General features: G+C 38.0%; 1 protein-coding gene across 7 annotated transcripts in view; it reads left to right on the top strand.

Annotated features, from left to right (window-relative positions):
* Positions 1-19,154, top strand: part of PPP1R9A (protein phosphatase 1 regulatory subunit 9A) — a 135,167-nt gene that overhangs the window by 100,052 nt on the left and 15,961 nt on the right. For 4 of the 7 annotated variants that reach the window (XM_039549903.1, XM_039549905.1, XM_039549902.1 and 1 more), the window contains exons 7-14: positions 262-417; positions 5,801-5,854; positions 7,730-7,959; positions 9,337-9,433; positions 9,567-9,738; positions 13,887-14,044; positions 14,607-14,907; positions 19,037-19,124. In XM_039549903.1, coding sequence (XP_039405837.1) covers positions 262-417; positions 5,801-5,854; positions 7,730-7,959; positions 9,337-9,433; positions 9,567-9,738; positions 13,887-14,044; positions 14,607-14,907; positions 19,037-19,124 — 1,256 coding nt within the window. The remainder of the gene's footprint in view (positions 1-261; positions 418-5,800; positions 5,855-7,729; positions 7,960-9,336; positions 9,434-9,566; positions 9,739-13,886; positions 14,045-14,606; positions 14,908-19,036; positions 19,125-19,154) is intronic. The other 3 variants (XM_039549908.1, XM_039549907.1, XM_039549906.1) reach the window with 2 other exon arrangements.

Below are 19,154 nucleotides of genomic sequence, written 5' to 3'. Positions count from 1 at the left end.
CATCAAAATGCAGAGCCAGTAATGCTTGAGAACTAAGTTATTAGTGCTTAAGACACTGTTTTCTCTCTTAATGTACTGAAATACTACTGTGGAGTTTTATTTTGTCTGGTAGAATTCATCAGTTCTGGGGTTATAGCTAAAGACAAAGATAACCTTTTTTGTACGCAGAATGCTGTGTTTGCACAGTATCTTAATTAATCTTTGAATAGTCTCTGCATAATAAGAGGGTAACTGGAATTTCTTAAATGCTATAAAATTAAGACAGGGGAATATGCTACAGATGAAGAAGATGAAGACATGGAACCTGTCCTTCCAGGAGGTGACATGGCTATTGAAGTGTTCGATCTCCCTGAAAATGATGACATGTTCTCCCCCAGTGATGTGGACACCAGCAAACTTGCTCACAAATTCAAAGAAGTAAGTAATATATCAGAAAATACTCTTGAAATACCTCACTGAACCAGATTTTTAGTTATCTCAGTGCTTAGTGCTTGGGTTTTTTCTCTTGAAAACTGGAGTGGTTTTTTGCTGTTTGTATGCTTAGTACTTTGAAATGACTCAAAAATTTCTTCTTGAAAGAAGCAGAACTGTTCTTTGGAGATATTTTGGCATCAGCTTCCAGGTGACTGTTGTATTGATGGAGGGTAATTTGTAAATTAGCTTTTCAGTATAGAAGTTATTCTGCCTCAGCACTTAGTTTGACCAGGTAGACAAAGTGGAAGTTAATTCATCACTAGCAGATTGCTGGGGTTTGGGGTGGGGATTTTTTTGGTTTGGGTTGGTTGGTTGGTATTGTGTTTTTGTAAGATTCCAGTAAAAGGTGATTGGGGAAACTAAACAGCAAATGTTAAAATTCAGTGGAGACATGTGAAACTCATCCTATACCATAACACAGCAACTCGTCAGTGTACAGCCATGTCATATGTTTGGTCATGTGTTCAGAAAGATGCTGTAATGGGGAAGCAGCCATACTTCAAGAGGGTATTCTACCAAAGTCTATGGTTACAGAGTATAGCACCCACCTGTACTAACTGTGGTGTTCATTGTGGTCATTGAATTCATATAATTTCACATAGCAAAGTACTGAGGGACATTTCTTCTGTATTTTAGGCTGTGCTTTTGATGTGGCTTCTTTTTGAGCTTTCCTGAATTCTGATACAAATAATAGTATGAAACAATGGATGTACCTAAGCTTATGGTAATGGGCTGAGTGATGGCAGTAAAGAACTTTTTTTTTTTTTAAATACAGGAAGATGGAAGGGTTGAAAGTAGCCAGAACCTCGCAGGAGATTTGAGCAGCAGAACCTGGGACCAGATAGGAGTTAAAATACCAGGACTCCCTTTTTATCCTTCTCCACTTATCCTCTTGCCTTCCCTCCACTCAAAGCAGATGTTTTATCTTGTATAAATATATTGTTACTACTATCTAGTGAAAGTAATATATGGAAAGTAATCAGTCAATGAGCAAACAGTCTTCCCTTTTCTGCTAATACCCTTCACAGCCATTGGGTGCCTACCGTTATTCATCATTGTTTCCTGAAAGTTTTTTACTTTACTTAAATTATAATTTTCTCACCCCATATTTTGAGTTTCAGGCTCTTACATGAATTAGCAGAACATTTTACTTCATCTTCTAATACTTTTCATCATACATAGAAATACAGTCTCAAAGTGGTGGGAAGATGCTACCATTCTCCATGTGCCAGCAAGTGTTCCAAGGCTATGCAAACCAAAGATGCAGTGATGGGCAAGGAACTCACCTGTGAATAAATTACCTTTAAAACTGTGCTTGAATACAGTTTCCATAAACTCAGGCTATTGCCATACTTGAGCTTGTCCAGGCTGATTTGAAGTTATTTGCAGACCTGTCTTCTGTAATGGCCTTCAAATGCTGTTTTAGAGACCAGATAAGGGTACCTTGGGATCCTTGAGTGTAATTGTAGATGAGAGCCTGAGAAGAAAACATAAAATGCCTAAGAGTGGACTCTTTCAGCAGCCCATGCAGTTCCTGCTGTTCTGAGCACACCACTTTTGTTTTGCTGATTGTATTTAAGCGTACACAGCTGCATTTTGTTGGCTGATGCAGAGTGAGTACATGTATTTTTCTTGGTATTTGCCCTGAATTCTTTCAACACTAGATGACTTGTTCATGATCACACTGCACAAGCCCACACAGTGTTTTCTGGAATTGTAGTTAAAGAATAACTGTTCTTTCTTGTTCTTACTCCAGAGATTAATGAAAGTATTAGGCAAATGGGTAGGACATAATCTTTAAGCATAATAGTTTGACCTAATTAGTTGAATTCAGTCTTTGCAACAAAAAATGTGTTCCCATACTGTGAGAGCACTCTTATTTGAAATGCCTTGCTTTTGCAATGAAAGTCAGAAGAGGGATGGGCATTCCTGGGTGAATCACTGTACTTCTGAAAGTCTTGTTTTCCTGGCTGTAAAGCAGGAAAAATAGGACTGCTTTTTCTTAACTGCATTGAGAGAAATAGCTAGAAACTTTATTTTAGCTGTGATGATTGAAGAGAGACAAGATCTGTAGGGAAAAGGGACATTTATGTAAGAATTCATTATTTCATGTTTTAATGAAATATATGGAAAATGCATGATTTTTATATGCAAAAAATATATAATGATTACGTAAAAATTGTCATGGAGATTATTAGATTCTAATGTGTACTTTCTTTCCCAGTATACCCCTGATATTTTAACATTTGACAGACTTTCATCCATTCTACCTTTTGCAGTCTTGATGAATTCAATCCATTTTCTCTCTAAAACTTACCTTTTATAACAAGTTTTATTAGTTTGAAGAAAATTAATTAGCTTGTCACGACATATTTGAATAGGAAATGTGCCCAAATTTACTCAAAATGTCTTTGTTGAAGTGAAGCCATCACAATTTTATATTGACTTAAAACAAAAAAAAAAATAGAATAGTATCTGCCAAGAATTTGTCTGGCATTATACAGGACATGGAATAAAGATTTCTGATCCCCTGTTAGTAAACTTGCTTAAAAAAATTTTAGCTGTAGAGTCCAGATTTTCTTGCCAAATAGTTGACCTTGCCTGTTATTTAGTCTAACCTATGAATGTGTTAGTATTTCTCATCTATTCTACAAGCATAATTAGTTATTTTTGTTTAAAAAGTACCTATCCAGCTACACATTTTTCTGTTAAGCAGAAAAGTGTCTTTTTTCTTCTGCCTCAGTGGGATCTGCTGTACCACGTACTCATTCAATGATCTGGCTGGGTGCTCAGTGTTCATTTTTTTAACTTAATAACAGAGAGCATGGAAATAGCTGTTAAAACCATCTGTACCTGAGCAGATTGTCATTTATGCAACAATTTGGAGTTTATGTGTATGTAATAATAAGCTCTTTAAGTGCTCCTTATGGATTTGTGGGGTTTTAGAAGAGATGGGAGTGGACTGTCAGCAGGTAGCCTAAGGCTTTGAGTCTTGGCTTTTCGATTTCATTATGAAGTCTGCAAAGGGGAAAATCTAGCTCAAGCATTATTACCCTGATTTTATCTCATCCCAGAGCAGTGCAGTAGAACTAAGCAAAGGGCTGGGCATTTTATAAACACCATGATGTTTTGAGATGGTTCTTTCATAATTTTTCACTATTAACAGGAATGCAATGATGAAAGAAAACAATTCTCAATCTCTGAAAATTGCAGATCAGAGGTTGGAATGACTGGGCTCAAAAATTGCAAGTAACTTCTTGCAAATGCTAATTAAAATATCTCCTTTGTTTCCTGTAATATGTATAACTATAAAAAGGTGTATGTCCTTCTCAGCTTCCTGGCCTACTGGGTGCAGCAGCTTCACTGGCAACTTCCTGCCATTAACACCAGCTCCCGGGTTGCCAAGTGCCCTGTTCCCAGCTGCACAGGCACCTCTCCATCCTGGGCCAGTAGCCCTGCTCCCCTGTGGCACTTCCTCAGGAGCCCTGTGATTACCTGTGTTTCTGCAAGCTGCTGTAGTCAGTGCCTGGTTTCACTTGAAATGAAATCTTACCTCTGCTCTCACTGAGCACATGAAGTTGTCACACTTTTCAGTGCAAAGTCAAAAAGTGTGCATAAGTAACAGATGATCGTGGGCACTAGAAGTTTTTACAGTCTCCTCTGGAGACTGTGACCAAGAAATGAGTGTTGGAAAGAAGATTCCTAAATGGAACTGGTGAATTGGTGTCTCCTTTATTGTGTCCAGCATAAATTGAGGAATTCTCGACCTTAAAGGACTAGGTTTATTCAGTATATTAATTAAGGCTGATTTGCAAACCAAACTGTATATGAGGGTGTGCATTTCCTGCGCCACAAGAAAGGTATTCAAGAGACTTCATGAAAAGGGAATTTCTAAATTAGCTTTGCATTTTTCAGAGATACTTGTACTGGTCAGCTCAGTGATAGCTCCTGTTACTTTGAAAATTATTCCTCTCTTCCAGAAGAACTTCTCCTTTGATTAATTTGCACATTTTCTTACTAACAGCTGGGTCTTCAAGAATGTAGCCATTGCTTCACCAGAGATGTTAGTTTCTGGTTGAGTACAACGACCTCACATACTCTATTAGCTCAACATAAGCTATTCCCAAAAGCTCATGTTAAGTCTTGTAGGAGAAGTAACCTGCATGTAAACATGCTTTTCTGTAACTATTCTTTCTATTAATAAATAATGGACAATGGCCTTGTCTCCACTGCAGTGCTAGCTCAGGCTGTAATTCAGTTTTTGCCCTTGCTTTCAGCTCCAAACCCTATGTCCATGAGTCACTGATTCAGTGTAAGGTTTTGGGGCCTGTCAGAAGTTTGTCTGTGCTGCCTGCTCTAAATAGCACAGCAGCAGGGATTGGGGTGCAGGCCGGTGTTAGGCACATGGGCATGATCATTTCCATTTGGACTGGGGTTATGCTGTTGAAGTTGTGGTTCGGTTTGTACCTCAGAGCATTCCTGGAGCCTATGAACAGCAGACCTTTGTGGTAAAACTAACAGTGTTTCAGGATGTTGCCTAATAAATACACTCAAAGTAGTGACTGTTCACAGGATCAGACTAATATAGGTTAGTACAGAAGAAATCCCACAGCAAGTGTTCAGGTGGATGCCAGGTCCTCCACACCAACCCTTTCCCTGATCCCCTGTTGTTGTGGCTGCTTGGTGATGTAACTACAACCTTTAGCACAGTGCCTGGGCTGTTAATCCGCTTGCAATTGCTTTGTGTGCTTCAATGCTGTTGCTGTTATTTACAGTTTCCCTGTGTAACTGCTCTCGATTGAGATTAGCTGGTTTGAGCAGAGTAACTCCAGCTGATGGTGAAGGATAGCATCTGCTTACCTTTCTTCTTGCATGAAATAAATGTGTGGAGTCTTCCCTCAAGGTTTTCCTGACTTCTTGAGTTGTTAAATCGCTTATTTCCATATTTGCTTTTTTGTAACGTGCCTGCTTTAATCAGTGCAGTGGGACTTTCAGCACTGGGATGTATTTCACATTCACATCAGAGGAGAGCAAAGCCCAGCAGGATAACATCTATTTTTTTTAAACATAAGACATTTGGTTTTGCTAAACAGATTGGATGTTCTGATTTGAAATTATGAGTGGTTAGACGGCATCCTATCTTTAATTAGGTTGCACAGACTGAGTCATTTTGCAAGCTAGACATTTTAATTTACAATCTACTGCACTGCAGCACTCTTCGGGGCCTTCTGCTATGTAATAAGGTATTCAACTTGCAGCACAGGCTTTAAAAATACCGGAGTACTCTCTGTGACTTCACGTGTTTATTTTATATTTTCAATTCTAGTTACAAATCAAACACGCAGTTACAGAAGCTGAAATTCAGAAGCTGAAGACAAAGGTAAGAATCAATATATGGTTAATATATGATTTTTTTTCTTCATGCAAAATCAGATCTGAAAACATGTATCTTTATGTGGATGGAGAAGTCAACATCCTTACTAAAGGCTGATTAAGAAGCACTGTGGCTCAGATAAATCTTGTCTTGGTGTATATTCTTTATTCCAAGTTTCAAGTAAAAATCTTAAGTGCTGCTATGAAAAGGAACTGCCAACTTTTGTAGCTTCAATTAAACATATGTTTTAAGGAGTGCCATAATGACTAAGTGGCAGATTCCTAGTTTTAAAATTCTGATGCATTTTTTCAGGTTTTAAAATTATATTTGGATTGAATATTCAAGTTGAAGTTAGTAGATTTTTTATTTACCAGAGATGTTAAAGTATCTCTACTATCGCTACTTTCCTTTATCGACATTTTTAAAAAACCTGGTTTGTTTAAAGGTATTTAATAGAAATTATTTTTATATACAGAAGAAAAAGTGTTGTTTCATGTTGATGCAGTTCTCTTTAAAAGATAGTCTAGGAAGGAAAAGTATGACCAGTTTAAAAGAAAACATTATTTCACAATCAGCTGCTAGTTAATAAATTAAATCTGCCATAGCAATAAAAATGAATTGGGTTTTTTTGTACTAGGGTAACCTTTATGGGAACCCAACTGATTATTCAGTTGTTCAGCAGTATTACGTTTTATAATGACATCCTTCTCTTTGAGTCTGAGTGCATTATAAAGGAAAAAAAAATAAGAAAAAGAGAAAATTGTACTTCAGAAAAGATTTTAGATTATTATTTCTTTCCAGCAGCATTTGCACTCACTGTGTATTTTGCATAGTGTTTATCAAATCAGCGTAAATTACTGTTAAAAAGAAATTCAAAGTGCAACTATTTTCTGTAAGGACAATTTCTGTTGTCCTGTCTCAGTCAGAAAATTCAAAAATCTTTTCTTCCTCTGCTTTCCAGTTCCAATCTAGCAATTGGAGCCACACAGTCGATCCCTTGGGATTGTGCCGAGGCCCATTGACTTGATGGCATCAATGTGTGGGTGTAAACATCCATCTATGCAAATCCATTTGCAAAATTAGGGTTAATGTGCCTTTTAGTGTTGGACCTTTTTACCTTGTCTTTTCAATAGAGCTGAAGAAAATGTGGCTAGTTTAGGTATGTTACTAATACAACTGCAAACAAGTTAATTTTTTTGGAGTGTATCAGCCATGATGCTAGCAGAACTGCCTAGAGCAAATTAAAAAGTCTTGATAAATAAACAGAGATGTTAAGGCTTTTTTTGTTCACTGAATTCTAGGAGCTAAATTACACAAGATGCTGTATAACCCTACCCTTATTCAGCACCAAACACTGAAACCTGCAGATAGCTTCAGTTAGGAAATGACAACAGCCCTAACACAAAAAAAAAAAAAAAAAAAAAAATTTAAAAAAAAAAAAAATCAGGAAATCAAATTCCCCCTTCCCAAAATAAGAAATGTCATCATTTTCTGAAAGTGTGTGAATGCTTTGTAGAACCTGAGTCACATGCATAAAGCAAAATGCATCCCGTGTGCTGGCTGATTAACCTGGCAGTTTGCCTGAGTACCCCACTATTGAGATTTTTAAATGTCAGTCAGTCAGATAGGTTACTATAACCCAGAGAAGCATAGAAGCTGCACTGGAACACTGAGCAAAAACTCTGCTTGGTTTTATGAGGAAGAATAATACATGTGTCAGCCTGTTTTCTTTGTCCTGTAACACTCTGCCCACTGCTAGCATGTTGCTATAGTAGTTACTAATTCACTGATTCTCCCTATTCACATTGTTTGAATTAATCCTAAACTATTAGGCTGCACTTTGCAGCTTTTTATGGACTGCATCTCCACTGCTTTGTTCAGCTGCAGGCTGCTGAGAATGAGAAGGTGAGGTGGGAATTGGAGAAGACCCAACTCCAGCAGAACATTGAGGAGAATAAGGAAAGGATGATGAAATTAGAGAGTTATTGGATTGAGGCACAAACCCTGTGTCACACGGTGAATGAGCACCTCAAGGAGACGCAAAGCCAGTATCAGGCTCTGGAGAAGAAATATAACAAGGCAAAGAAATTAATCAAGGATTTTCAGCAAAAGTAAGCAGCTACACCAAGCTCAGCAAATGACTTAGTGGCCAGATAGAAAACATGTATGTGATTTATTTTGAAATATGAAACCCACTGTTAAACACCTGTAAGGTAAACACTGTTTTCCACGTTTTTATTTATGAAAAGCATGAACTCTTTATTGTGGAAAAATGCTAGTATTCAAGCTGTAGTCACACTGTACCTAAATAAAGACTTAGTCTGTAATATTCCAGGTTGGTGTGTTTCAGAATTAGGAGATAGTTCAATGTAATTTCAAACAGCTAAGAGTAATCATAGTAAAGCATTTGATTAGCAAGTTTGTAGTAATTTATATTGGTATTGTATCAGCTGGATTCATTCCTGCTGTGTACTAATGTAACATCAAAAAGAATATTGGTTTTTTACATTTTACATTTTATTTTTCTTCTTCTTGTAGATGCCAAGAATGTTTGAGCTGAGTTGAGCTAACTGATGGTTACCTGGCCCCCTCTGTTTCATGTGATCCCCTCTCCCTGGTGGCTAGCAAGAATAATAACATCTTGTATTTCTATAACAGCTTCCATTCCCCAAATTACCTTTTTTTTTTTTGGCAGCAGCTGTTTTCATTTTCTGCTGAAATATATAAAGAAGGAAACTCAAAGACATACAACAGTGTCAAGTGATAACTGGGATTGCAGGAATGAATATCCTGTCCCATTGAAAAGGGGGTTAGATTATCAAAATATCATTACCCATCCTGGAATTTCGTGACTGTTCCAGAACTAGTTTGCATCTTGTGTGCTTTCTATCACAAATTTCTTTGGTATTCATAAATATTCATGAAAATAAAAAGGGATAGGGAAAGTCACTAGAATGAATTTGGATAGCTTTCTATTGATATTCTGCTTTATATTAGTAAAAGATCTAGTCAGTTGTTTTTAAATACCTCAGACTCCTAAACTGACCTAACAGATTTCTTTTCAAAGATTTGATCTGTACCTGCAAACTTAGAGGATGTCCTTTCTGTGAAGGAGCACAGTCATACCCTAGTAAAACAGAGACTTTGCTCCATTTCCTACAACAGAGAACAGCATAAACTAAGCTACGTTGTTTTTGTTGTAAACACAGATTAGGAAAAGAAACTGGTTTAACTGTTTTGATTATCAGTAAGAATTGAGATTTTTTTTTCCAGATAAGTTGCCCTTGCCATTTTTATATCATCACCTAGCATAATCACTTAAACTGCTTAGGGTTTTGTCCTGATTGCAGTTTCATAGTCCTTATAAAGTAAGTGATAATTTATTTGCTAAGGACAGATTTTTCTGATGAGTAGCAAAACATTTTGGTTTTTGTTTCAATCTGATTGCTTTGATGACAGCAAATATATCTCTTTCTTTTTTTCCTAAGAGAACTTGACTTCATCAAACGCCAGGAAGCTGAACGAAAGAAAATAGAAGATTTGGAGAAAGCACACCTTGTAGAGGTTCAAGGCTTACAAGCTCGTGTGAGTAGCATTTACTCTTATATATTTGAAGAATGAGACAATTCTGTCTGATATTCTGGAAAAATAACAACTCTAATGGGGAGGGTGTATCAGGGTGAATATTATTGGTAATACTGTGTTGTACTTCTTTCAGATACAAGACTTGGAAGCAGAAGTTTTCAGGCTAATGAAGCAAAATGGAAGCCAAGTTAACAATAACAACAACATTTTTGAAAGGCAGACATCTTTTGGAGAAGTTTCTAGAGGAGATCCAGTGGAAAAACTAGATACTAAGCAAGTGACCTGCCTGGATGGCTTAAGTCAAGGTTTGTTTTGAACCAAACCATAACGCCTGTGAATCATAGAATAGTTTGGGTTGGAAGTACCTTAAAGATCATCTAGTCCCAACCCTCCTGCTGTGGCCAGGGACACCTCCCACTAGTTTGCTGAAAGCATTATCCAGTCTGGCTTTGAACACTGCCAGGGATGGGGCATCCACAGCCTCCCTGGACAACCTGCTTCAGTATCTCACCACCCTCACAGTAAAGAATTCCTTCAATATATTTAATCTAAATGTCCCCTCTTTCAGTTTGAACCATTGCTCCCTGTCCTGTCAGTACAGTTCCTGACAAAGAGTCCCTCTCTGGCTTCCCTGTAGGGTCCCTTCACATACTGGCAGGTGCTGTGAGGTCCTTGCACAACCTTCATTTCTCCAGGCTGAACAGCCCCAACTTTCTCAGCCCGTCTTCATAGGGGAGGTGCTCCAGTCCCTTTATCAACTTTGTGGTCTTCCTCTGGACTTGATCCAACAGTTCCATGTCCTTCTTAGGCTGGGAGTCCCAGAGCTGGAGGCAGCACTCCAGGTGGGGTCTGATGAGAGCAGAAGGGCAGAATCATCTCCTTTCACCTGCTGGCCACCCTGCTTTTGATGCAGCCCAGGATTCCTATCAACTATAATATTATTTATAAAAGCAATACATTATGAAAAAAATTAATTTCTAACAAGCACAGAGGTGTTTTATTAAAATTTATATTTTAGCAGTCATTTCATGTGTGGACCCCAACAAGATTGCCTTACAAACAAATCAATATGAATTACATTTTTAACAAGTTATGTGTATAAAGAAGAGCTAGTCCTGCTGAAATGGTATTAGGTGATATGCAGACCTTGTGCAATTGATTTCCACAAACCTTCACAGGCCTGTTTTTTTCTGTCAAATGTTAATAGTACTGAAATATCTGAAGTTCAGAAAAGTACCCAGGATGACAAGAAGGTCATCTTTACAGAGACTCAGTAAGTGTTATAAAACATTTAATACTTAGCAGTACTGTTAACACAAGTCCTTTCAGTTTGCGTCAGGAGAGGTAAGTATGTTTTCTTCACTTGACTCAGAAAAATGGTGCTTACATGTACTGTTGTAACAATGTCAACACACATTTGTGGCTCAAGAGCTAAAATCCAGGAATTTCTACATGTAACAAAAAAAAAAGAAAAATTGTAAAATTCATTAAAAATTTGGAAGTTCTTAGTATAGCGTTAAAAATCTGCATTTCAGTGTGTCAAAATTATGTTTTCCAATTGATGGATTTGCATGAAAATTTTCAAAGAGCTGTTTTCTTTCATTGCAAAAATGTTCCCCTGGAGAAATGTTACTTACCAGTGTTAGTTGCTTCCGAGTGTTAGACTAGATGATCTGTGAATTTAAATGCTCAAGTTTAACCACACGAATAAAACCAAAAATTATTTGCTAGGAAAAATAGATAATTGGCAATGATTTTTTGAAAGCAGAAGCAGCATAGTTAGACCTTAGATTCCAGACTGCATTTGGTTTTAACAAGAGACAAAACCCCTCCTTTTTTAAAGTAAGGATATCCTTAAATATACTGTAGCTCTCTTTGACTTCCATATACCTTTTCCAATAAATTCTGTATCAGTTTCTGAGGTCTGTATCAGGCCGTCATGTAGTGATACTTGCTCTGCACAGAGCCTAGGTCTCTGTATCACTCTTGTTTAAACCTTTTAAGAAAAGAACCTGCCATCAACCCATGGATGTTTGCAGAGGAGCTGTAAAGGGCAGGGGAGTTGTCCACAATGTTTTGGAGGTGAGTAGAGTCTCTCTGGGTGCTGTGGGTTGTGCACACTGTCTTTGTGACATTCACACAGGTGCTCCAGTCTCTTTTCTGGCTCATGTTTGGCAAGTATAACACATGCTTCTTGATCAAGCCCTCTGCATTATGTTCCTGGGGTAGGACTGCATGTAGACAGCCACATCCCAGAATTTTTGTTCAGAAGTTTGCAGGTCTGTCTTCCATAAAAAAATTAATTTATGTAAAAATATAATATTTTAATTAAAATTGTATCAAGTATGTTTTTGTTTCAGTGTGATCTGAGGTGTTTATTACATGCTTACATGGTAGGAGACTTGGGAGGAGGCAGTGGATGCAGCCTGATGGTTGCAAACATGTGAGCATGTTCCTGACACTGCTGGTGCTCTGGCCGTGTTTAGCATCCTGCCAGACTGCACGACTCCTCAGGCTGTAACATAACCTCACACTGAGCTTAAGGGGCTGCCAGTAACATCAGTGGAAGTTAAAAAGAGAAAATCAAAACTACTATGGCCCACATAATTCTTTCTTTGCTTTGCCAGGGAATACTAGACTAGGGAGTGTGTTTCCTTTACAAATACATGGTTTATTCTGAGAGTCCAGAAAAATGGATAAAGTGCATTGTAGCTTTCTGGTTTAGTGATTGTGAGCTGTGTCTGCAGTAGAGAATCAAGCTGTTTACTGGCAGGAGTCACTGGTTTGAAATCTAAACAGTTCAGTGCTGAGGCCAGCTTTCACAGTCTCAGACTTTGACATCTCTGTGCAAGTGCCCATTCAAGACACTTTGTGGCTGTACTTTCTGGGTGTCTTTGGATACCCAGGGATGCATCAGTTCACAAGAGATTTTAAATTCTGTCAGCCTGTCTAATGGAAAAAACAGTGGGAGTACAGGCGAGGTCTTTCCTGCTTCACAGTGGTACTGAAATAATTCAGATGGAAGAACATTGGAGTCAAGTGGTTGAACGTCTGATGAAAGTGTCATGACATTGACTCTGAGAGTGAAATAAAAACTATTATGATTTTTATGTGAGAGATTTTCCAGACTTCCCAGTGGGTTGGAAGATTTCTACAGCATCATGTGAGGTTGTGGGTTTGTGCTGGGAGCTGTGAGGGCCAGCCAGTCTCTGCAGAAGAGGGAGCTGGGACTGGGGGTGGCAGCACATGTGTCTGGGGCAGAGACCATCTGACAGCAGCCCAGTTCCACTGCAACAAAGCAGGGCAAAACCAGTGATGGGGTGGAGGATGGTCTTTTGCTTTAAGAAGGCCCATATGAGCACTTCTGTGAATACCATTTGCAGTCCTGTGTTGATAGTTTGAATAATTTCAACAATGAAACAAAGGGATGTATGGAAGTGTGTATCCCTGGAAGAGCAAATACAAGCAGTTCAAGCCGTCACAATGTGTAGTTATCCTGTAGGGTACTTAGGGCAGAAGCATAATTGCAAGTCAGGCAGTGCTAATTATTCTGTAGTATCATGTGAAGTAAAATTTAACTCTTACGTGTAGAAGAAAAGCAAAAATATCTGTAAGATCAGATTTTAATTGATTAGTGTATTGTGAATGCAGTATGTAGACAAGTAAGTCAATCTAATGGATTATTGTTTGATTTTTACTGTGAGAGTTGAAAAAACAATTGTTAACACCATAAAGAATCTATTCTCTTTCTGGTGTAAAATAAAAAAAGACCTTTTAAAATGTTTTTAGTCTTAATTACTGCAGCTTTGTAAAATGTTAGATTTGCTGCAATACTCAGATTTCATTTGAGTGGATGGTTGATAGCTAAGACAAGTGCAACTGTATTAGTTTTAGTTGTAGAGGCAAGTCATATATGAAATGTTCAGTATACCTTGCTCACGAGACATTCAGGAAATGGGTGTCTTTGAAGCCAGGCAAGTAAGATGGTGTCATTGTTCCATTTTTTATATGAAATACTTACCCAGTTTTCATGTATCACCTAATGATGTTTATACCCTGATAGAGGAGAACTGTCTGCAGGACAAGCACATGCAACTCCCTTTGAAGGAGTCTGAGTGGATCTGCTTTCTGGGCTGGTACAGCTGGGTTTGTGTGGTCGTCTGCGTAACAGTGGGAATACTTTGTTGAATTCCTAAATATCTGCAGTTGATTCTTTGCTATGCCCTTGCTGAATCTGTACAGATAAACTTGTTTATGCAAATAACTTTTTCTGGGGGTAATATAGGAGTTATGAAGATACAGGTACAAGTAAAATGCGTCTTTTCTAACCTAAATGATTCTATGATTCTCTGCAAAGTGCAGGTACTTGCAATTGTTTGTACAATTCCTTTTGTTAGGAAAAAGTAGTAGAAGATCCTTCAGTTAAACAGCTTCAAATCATGTTTCCATACAGATTTCAATGAAGCAGTTCCAGAAACAGAGAGACTGGACTCCAAAGCTCTGAAGACTCGAGCTCAGCTCTCAGTGAAGAACAAGCGGCAGAGGCCTTCCAGAACGCGGCTGTATGATAGCATCAGTTCAACTGATGGGGAGGACAGCCTGGAACGAAAGGTGAGAAGGACTCTACCCTATCTTTCAGGCCTCCTATGGAGTGCTAGATTGCCCCTGTAAGTCATTTCATCCTCTATCTTTATCCTTTCATTGTAGCACAGGCAGTATTTATTCCTCTGTGGCCAGTATGCTGTGAATGTCCTTGAGTGATGTGCCAGTCTGGTCTCCTTTTGAGTCAGCACACCCGTTTTTGTGGTTCTGTTGTGTTTTAACTGGAATCCTGGTCTTTTTGATTTATATGTGCTTTATAATGCAGAGCGGGTCCTTTCATTTATGCAGGAGGTGACAGGAGCTTGAATTGTGCGCTTCTCTATTTGTTAATTTGTTAACACAATTGATACAATATTTGCTCATTGTTTTGTCCTATTCTGACTTTGTCTGAAAGCAAATACCAATAAACAACACTGTGTGTGGTATCAAAGGGTAATGCCATGAATTGCTACAGTATTTCATACAAATAGAAAGCTAAATAATGAATAAAAGAATTGCATGTTCAAAGTAAATCTTGCTCTGTTTGCTTACTAAGTGGTATAACCTGCTCTATAATCTCTTATACCAACAGCCATCACACAGTTACAGTAGTCCCATGCACATTTCAAAATCACCACTGCCCTTATGCATGAGAGCATCCTCACCAGCATCAGATTCTGGTGCTTCCTCCCTCTCCCCTGTGGCTAGCAGTGCAGCAATCTCACTTGACAACCTAACTGAAAACCAAGAAGAAGAACAGCACCACAAAGGAGGTGTCCTTTCCCCATATGCTCAGGGAGACACTCCACTTTCCTCTCCTTCAAAATCTGGGCACAGCTCTGAAGCATCTCCTTTGCATCACCCAGCTGGCAGGAATGTTTTACAGGATAAAGGTATTACTGTTTCTTTTACAATAAATTGATGCATCATTTTGCTCACTTTCATCTATCTGCTTTATGACCTTTTGTTGTGCAGTAGGACCTTAGCTACTAGAAGGTCAACATCTTGTAATTTCTTTAGCCTACCTGGAAGTCAAAAACTTAAGAATGCCCTTGTATGGTGATATAAGAAAAGGAAAACATTTAAAATGGGATAGGGAACTGCTTATTTTCTTTTTTTTTTGTCTTTCTTGGAAAGACAAAAAATTTTTCACTGAAAAAACCAGGGGGAAGTTGCCTTTAAGAAAATGTTGTATTGTGTTTTCAAAAAAAAAGTGTTATTTGACCTTGGGACACGTCCATATTAGAAACATGCTTAACACAGTGTACTTACTCAAATAATGTGATTTTGGCTCTGCTAGATGATTTTTTTGGAGGGTGCGGAAAGGCGTGTGAAGCAAGAACAACAGATTGTAGCTTTTAATTGCTGAGAGGCAGCAAAGTCTAGGTTTAATGAGAGGTTAGTGTCTGGAGAATTTTCATTTACAGAAAAAAACCAAAGGAATTTCTTAGGGAGATTGGCCTCATTGTTATTAATTTAATTCAGACTCTTTAAATGCTAGATGGATAAAACAGGGTGCAATTATATGTAGTTCAGGTATATGTTTCAGATACCAGTTTATTATAAGAATAAACAATCTGATATGTCACAGAATACTGAGCTGTCCTTTTCAGATGCATTTTCAGGTCAGAATTAGCATTTGACACTACTTCAGCATTCTTAGATATGCACCTTGCATTTTCAAACTGCCACATAAGCTAAAATACATAATAAAAATTGTTTGTAAGTGAGGGCTGCAGGAGGAGGTCTAGGTAGGTTCATAACGGAGGTTGGCTTGCTTGAATTAACTGAAAAAAACAATTTATTGAAGATTTATGTTTGTGTGTCTGAAAAGACTTGCTACTGATTTAAACCCTGTTTTTTCTTCATCTTTATACAGGGCTTTCACACAGGTTCATAAAAGACAGAGTAATGGAACTATTCTGAATTTAGGATAGGTTAATATATTGCAAGCATTTTTACATGAGTTCTGAAACTGCTGGTTGCAACTAGGTTAAATTGTTAGGGATTCCAAGTTAAATTTAATATTTGAGTTTTGCAAGTAAAAGTAAGGGTGTGAACATAAGAATGTGACTTTACAAATTCAGCTTGAATAGATGATTGGTTTGTCAGGGAGATCCTAAATCCTGCATTTCCAACTGATGTATGAAAAATACCTTGATAAAAAATTAGTGGAAACGAACCTTGTAGTGCAAGGAATAGGGCATTGCATTCTGCCCCGTGTCACTCTTTCCATTTTAGATTTGAAAAACAATCTCTGTCTAAATATTGCTGTAATACTTTCCTCACTGTGACCGTTAAGTAAACAACCAATGCTTTTGGGTGTGCCCAGGTTTTGCTGAGTAATACATTAGAATTAACCAGAGCAATTTAATTTCGAGTGGAAAAAATAGTATTTAATAGGTCCTACAAGAATGAACGTACTACTGCAGTTGTTTGGCAACAAGTGCTGCAGCAATGCTATTTTAAATGATTGTTAATTTGGCTGTTAAACTCATACAGCTCAGAAAATAAAAAGAGACATTGCATTTGTTTTGTGTGTTCAGGTGGGATTTTTTAGAGATGAGAGAGAGCACCTGTATGGACACACACATGTCCATGGGTTAGTCTCTCAGTAGTAAAAATGAGCATTAGCAAGCTCACATTTGTCTTTTCTTTTTCGTAAGAGATCCCGCAGTGTTGTGGCTGAAGGGCTGAAGTGGCATGAGATTAGTTCCATTGCAAAATGATGAGCAGATTCTTCATGTATATGTGATGACTTTATTTTCTTCTGTTCTGCCTGGTTTGTGCAACAGCATCATCCTTTGATAAGGCAGCAAGGTGACTGCAGTGGGCAGTGCTCACTGACATTAGGCTGCTGCAAGTGCTTTGTGACCCTGGGCAGGGGAGTGAGGTCTAGCGTCTTCCACATCCATCAGCCACACAGCTTTCAGCTAGAGGCTGGAAGTGATGGATTAAACAGCTTCTGTGTGATTTATTCTGAGAAACCAGCTTTCCATTACCTTCTCTGAAGAACTGGAAGGAGTCGGGGAAGATGCACCCATCCAGGGTGGCCAAAGTCCCGTCCTGCCCAGGCAGGGCACCTGTGGCTCTGGTTCTTGGTCACTGCCGTGTGCCAAGCATTGAGTACTTCCTGCGTGCAAGACCCTCTAGATTCAGATCCACTCTGCCAGTGAAGCTGGTTTTGGGGCCTAGCCTATCCATTTTCCACTGTGTCCCATAGCCAGCACAAATATTTTCCTCATCAAGTCATCATTATTTAAAGGATGGCCCCAGCTGTGTGGGAGGGGGATCATAGGGATACAAGAGCCCAAATAGAAATTTGTCATTCCAACTAGCTGCTATGTATTGCTGCTGAGCTCTCCAGACTAATTTTTTCTACTGCAGCAGCAAAACTTCCATCTAATTCCATGCTTTAATTTAAAAAGTATACAAAAACAGTGTACTTTATCATTTCTTGCCTTTCACTAAGAAGTTTCCCGAAAAAACCCACTGCCCCTTGTCCTGAAGCCCCACTTGCCTGTGAATAGCTAGTGTGAAAATAAACGTTGCAAGTTTTAATTCTTGTGACAATTTTGGCAGTGGCTAAATGAGAAGAGTGCATTAAAGGTGAAAGGACCTTAAGAGGGAAGAGGAAAGAAGAATGCACAGTGTAGGGTTGATGCAGAGTGTGCATTGCCTAAAGTTCTCCTTGACCTCCTTGGGGAATGGATTTCTTCTTAGGCAACTTCATCTTCCTTTAGTCATTCTTCATATTACCTTTTTTTGTTTTCTTTTTTGGAATGAGATTACTCGTTAGTTCTTGAATTTTTTTTTTTTAGCATAAGGACTTGTGTTGGTGGAAACAGTATGGCTTTTAGAGTGTGGGTATTGCAAAGGGCTTATTTTCCAGCTTTTCAAAGGATTTAAGAACCAATTAATTGCACATGAAATTTTTTGCTCAAATGAAAACTTGGGCAGGTATTATCTATCAAGCAACACACAAAGTTCTATATACATAGTTGACTATCCCGTGATAGTGCTGTGGTGCTTTGGGTTAATGTTGAGTGTTTAATTTAAGTCAGCAACAGTAGGAGAAATCTACAACCCAGCAGTGCTTCCAGTTAAAGTTACTGTATGTCTGAGGTCACATTGCAAAAGCCACCAAACCACAAGTGACATGAATGACTGACCTTCATTTGCTTCCTCTAGGGTATTTGGGGACGCTCTTTATGTTTAAGGGTCACTGTGTCTGAATTTTTAAACTACTGTGTGTTTTCTTTTAGCTTCCATATAGATTTCACAGGATGTTTGCCAGACTCAGATTCATTGTTTTGGCTTTATAGGTACTGCAGGCTGTTTCCTCTTTAGGGTTTAATAGCATTTGTAGAAGAGATCAAAAATTGATAGATGCCTCAGGGCAAATTTATTAACTAAACTACTTTTAGGTTTGGGGGGGAGTTTATTTGTTTTTTGGGGGGGGGTTTGTTTTGTTTTGTTTTGTTTTAAATTCAGAATGGTTAGATTTTAGGTGAGATATTTAATTTAACAAAGATGTTCAGGCTAAACTGATTAACTGTTTCATAGCACATCCATCATAAAAGGTACCCTTGGCTCCAAAGTTGAAAAAAGAAGTTAGGAGTCATTTTGGAAGTAAAGCACACATACCAAATGAATTCTGTAAAAAAATAAACTTAAGCAAACTACTGCTGAGTTTAAAAATGGATTCACTGGAATGTTTGCCTAGAAATACTTCATGTTGTTCAATTTATTACATACTCATTAAAAATAAACCAATATTAACTTCTTATTTTCTTTAATTAAAAAAAGATCTTTGTGTATTTTTGAATTCTGAAAGTACTTATTTTTATTCCTGTTCACACCATCTTCCTAAAAATGAGAATTCCCCTAATTAAATTGTGTACTCACACACATGTACATGTAGGGGTATCTAATTATGAAAAGATGCACAAAGTGTTCTGGATGGAAAGTAGCAATTAAAAATTAATAATGTACATTCTTCCATGTACAAATGTATCCTAGATGGTGCCACAAGTGCTCAGGCAGCAAGATCAACTAGCCCTACTATGGGGCATACAGAAAAACTAAAGCGAAAACTTGCAGATCTTGGGTAAGCATTTTGTTATTTAAAATACTTTTT

Source organism: Corvus cornix, chromosome 2, assembly GCF_000738735.6.
Source record: "Corvus cornix cornix isolate S_Up_H32 chromosome 2, ASM73873v5, whole genome shotgun sequence".
NCBI lineage: Eukaryota > Metazoa > Chordata > Aves > Passeriformes > Corvidae > Corvus > Corvus cornix.
The sequence above is the reverse complement of the archived record's forward strand: the minus strand, read 5'-3'. Positions and strand labels throughout refer to the sequence as shown.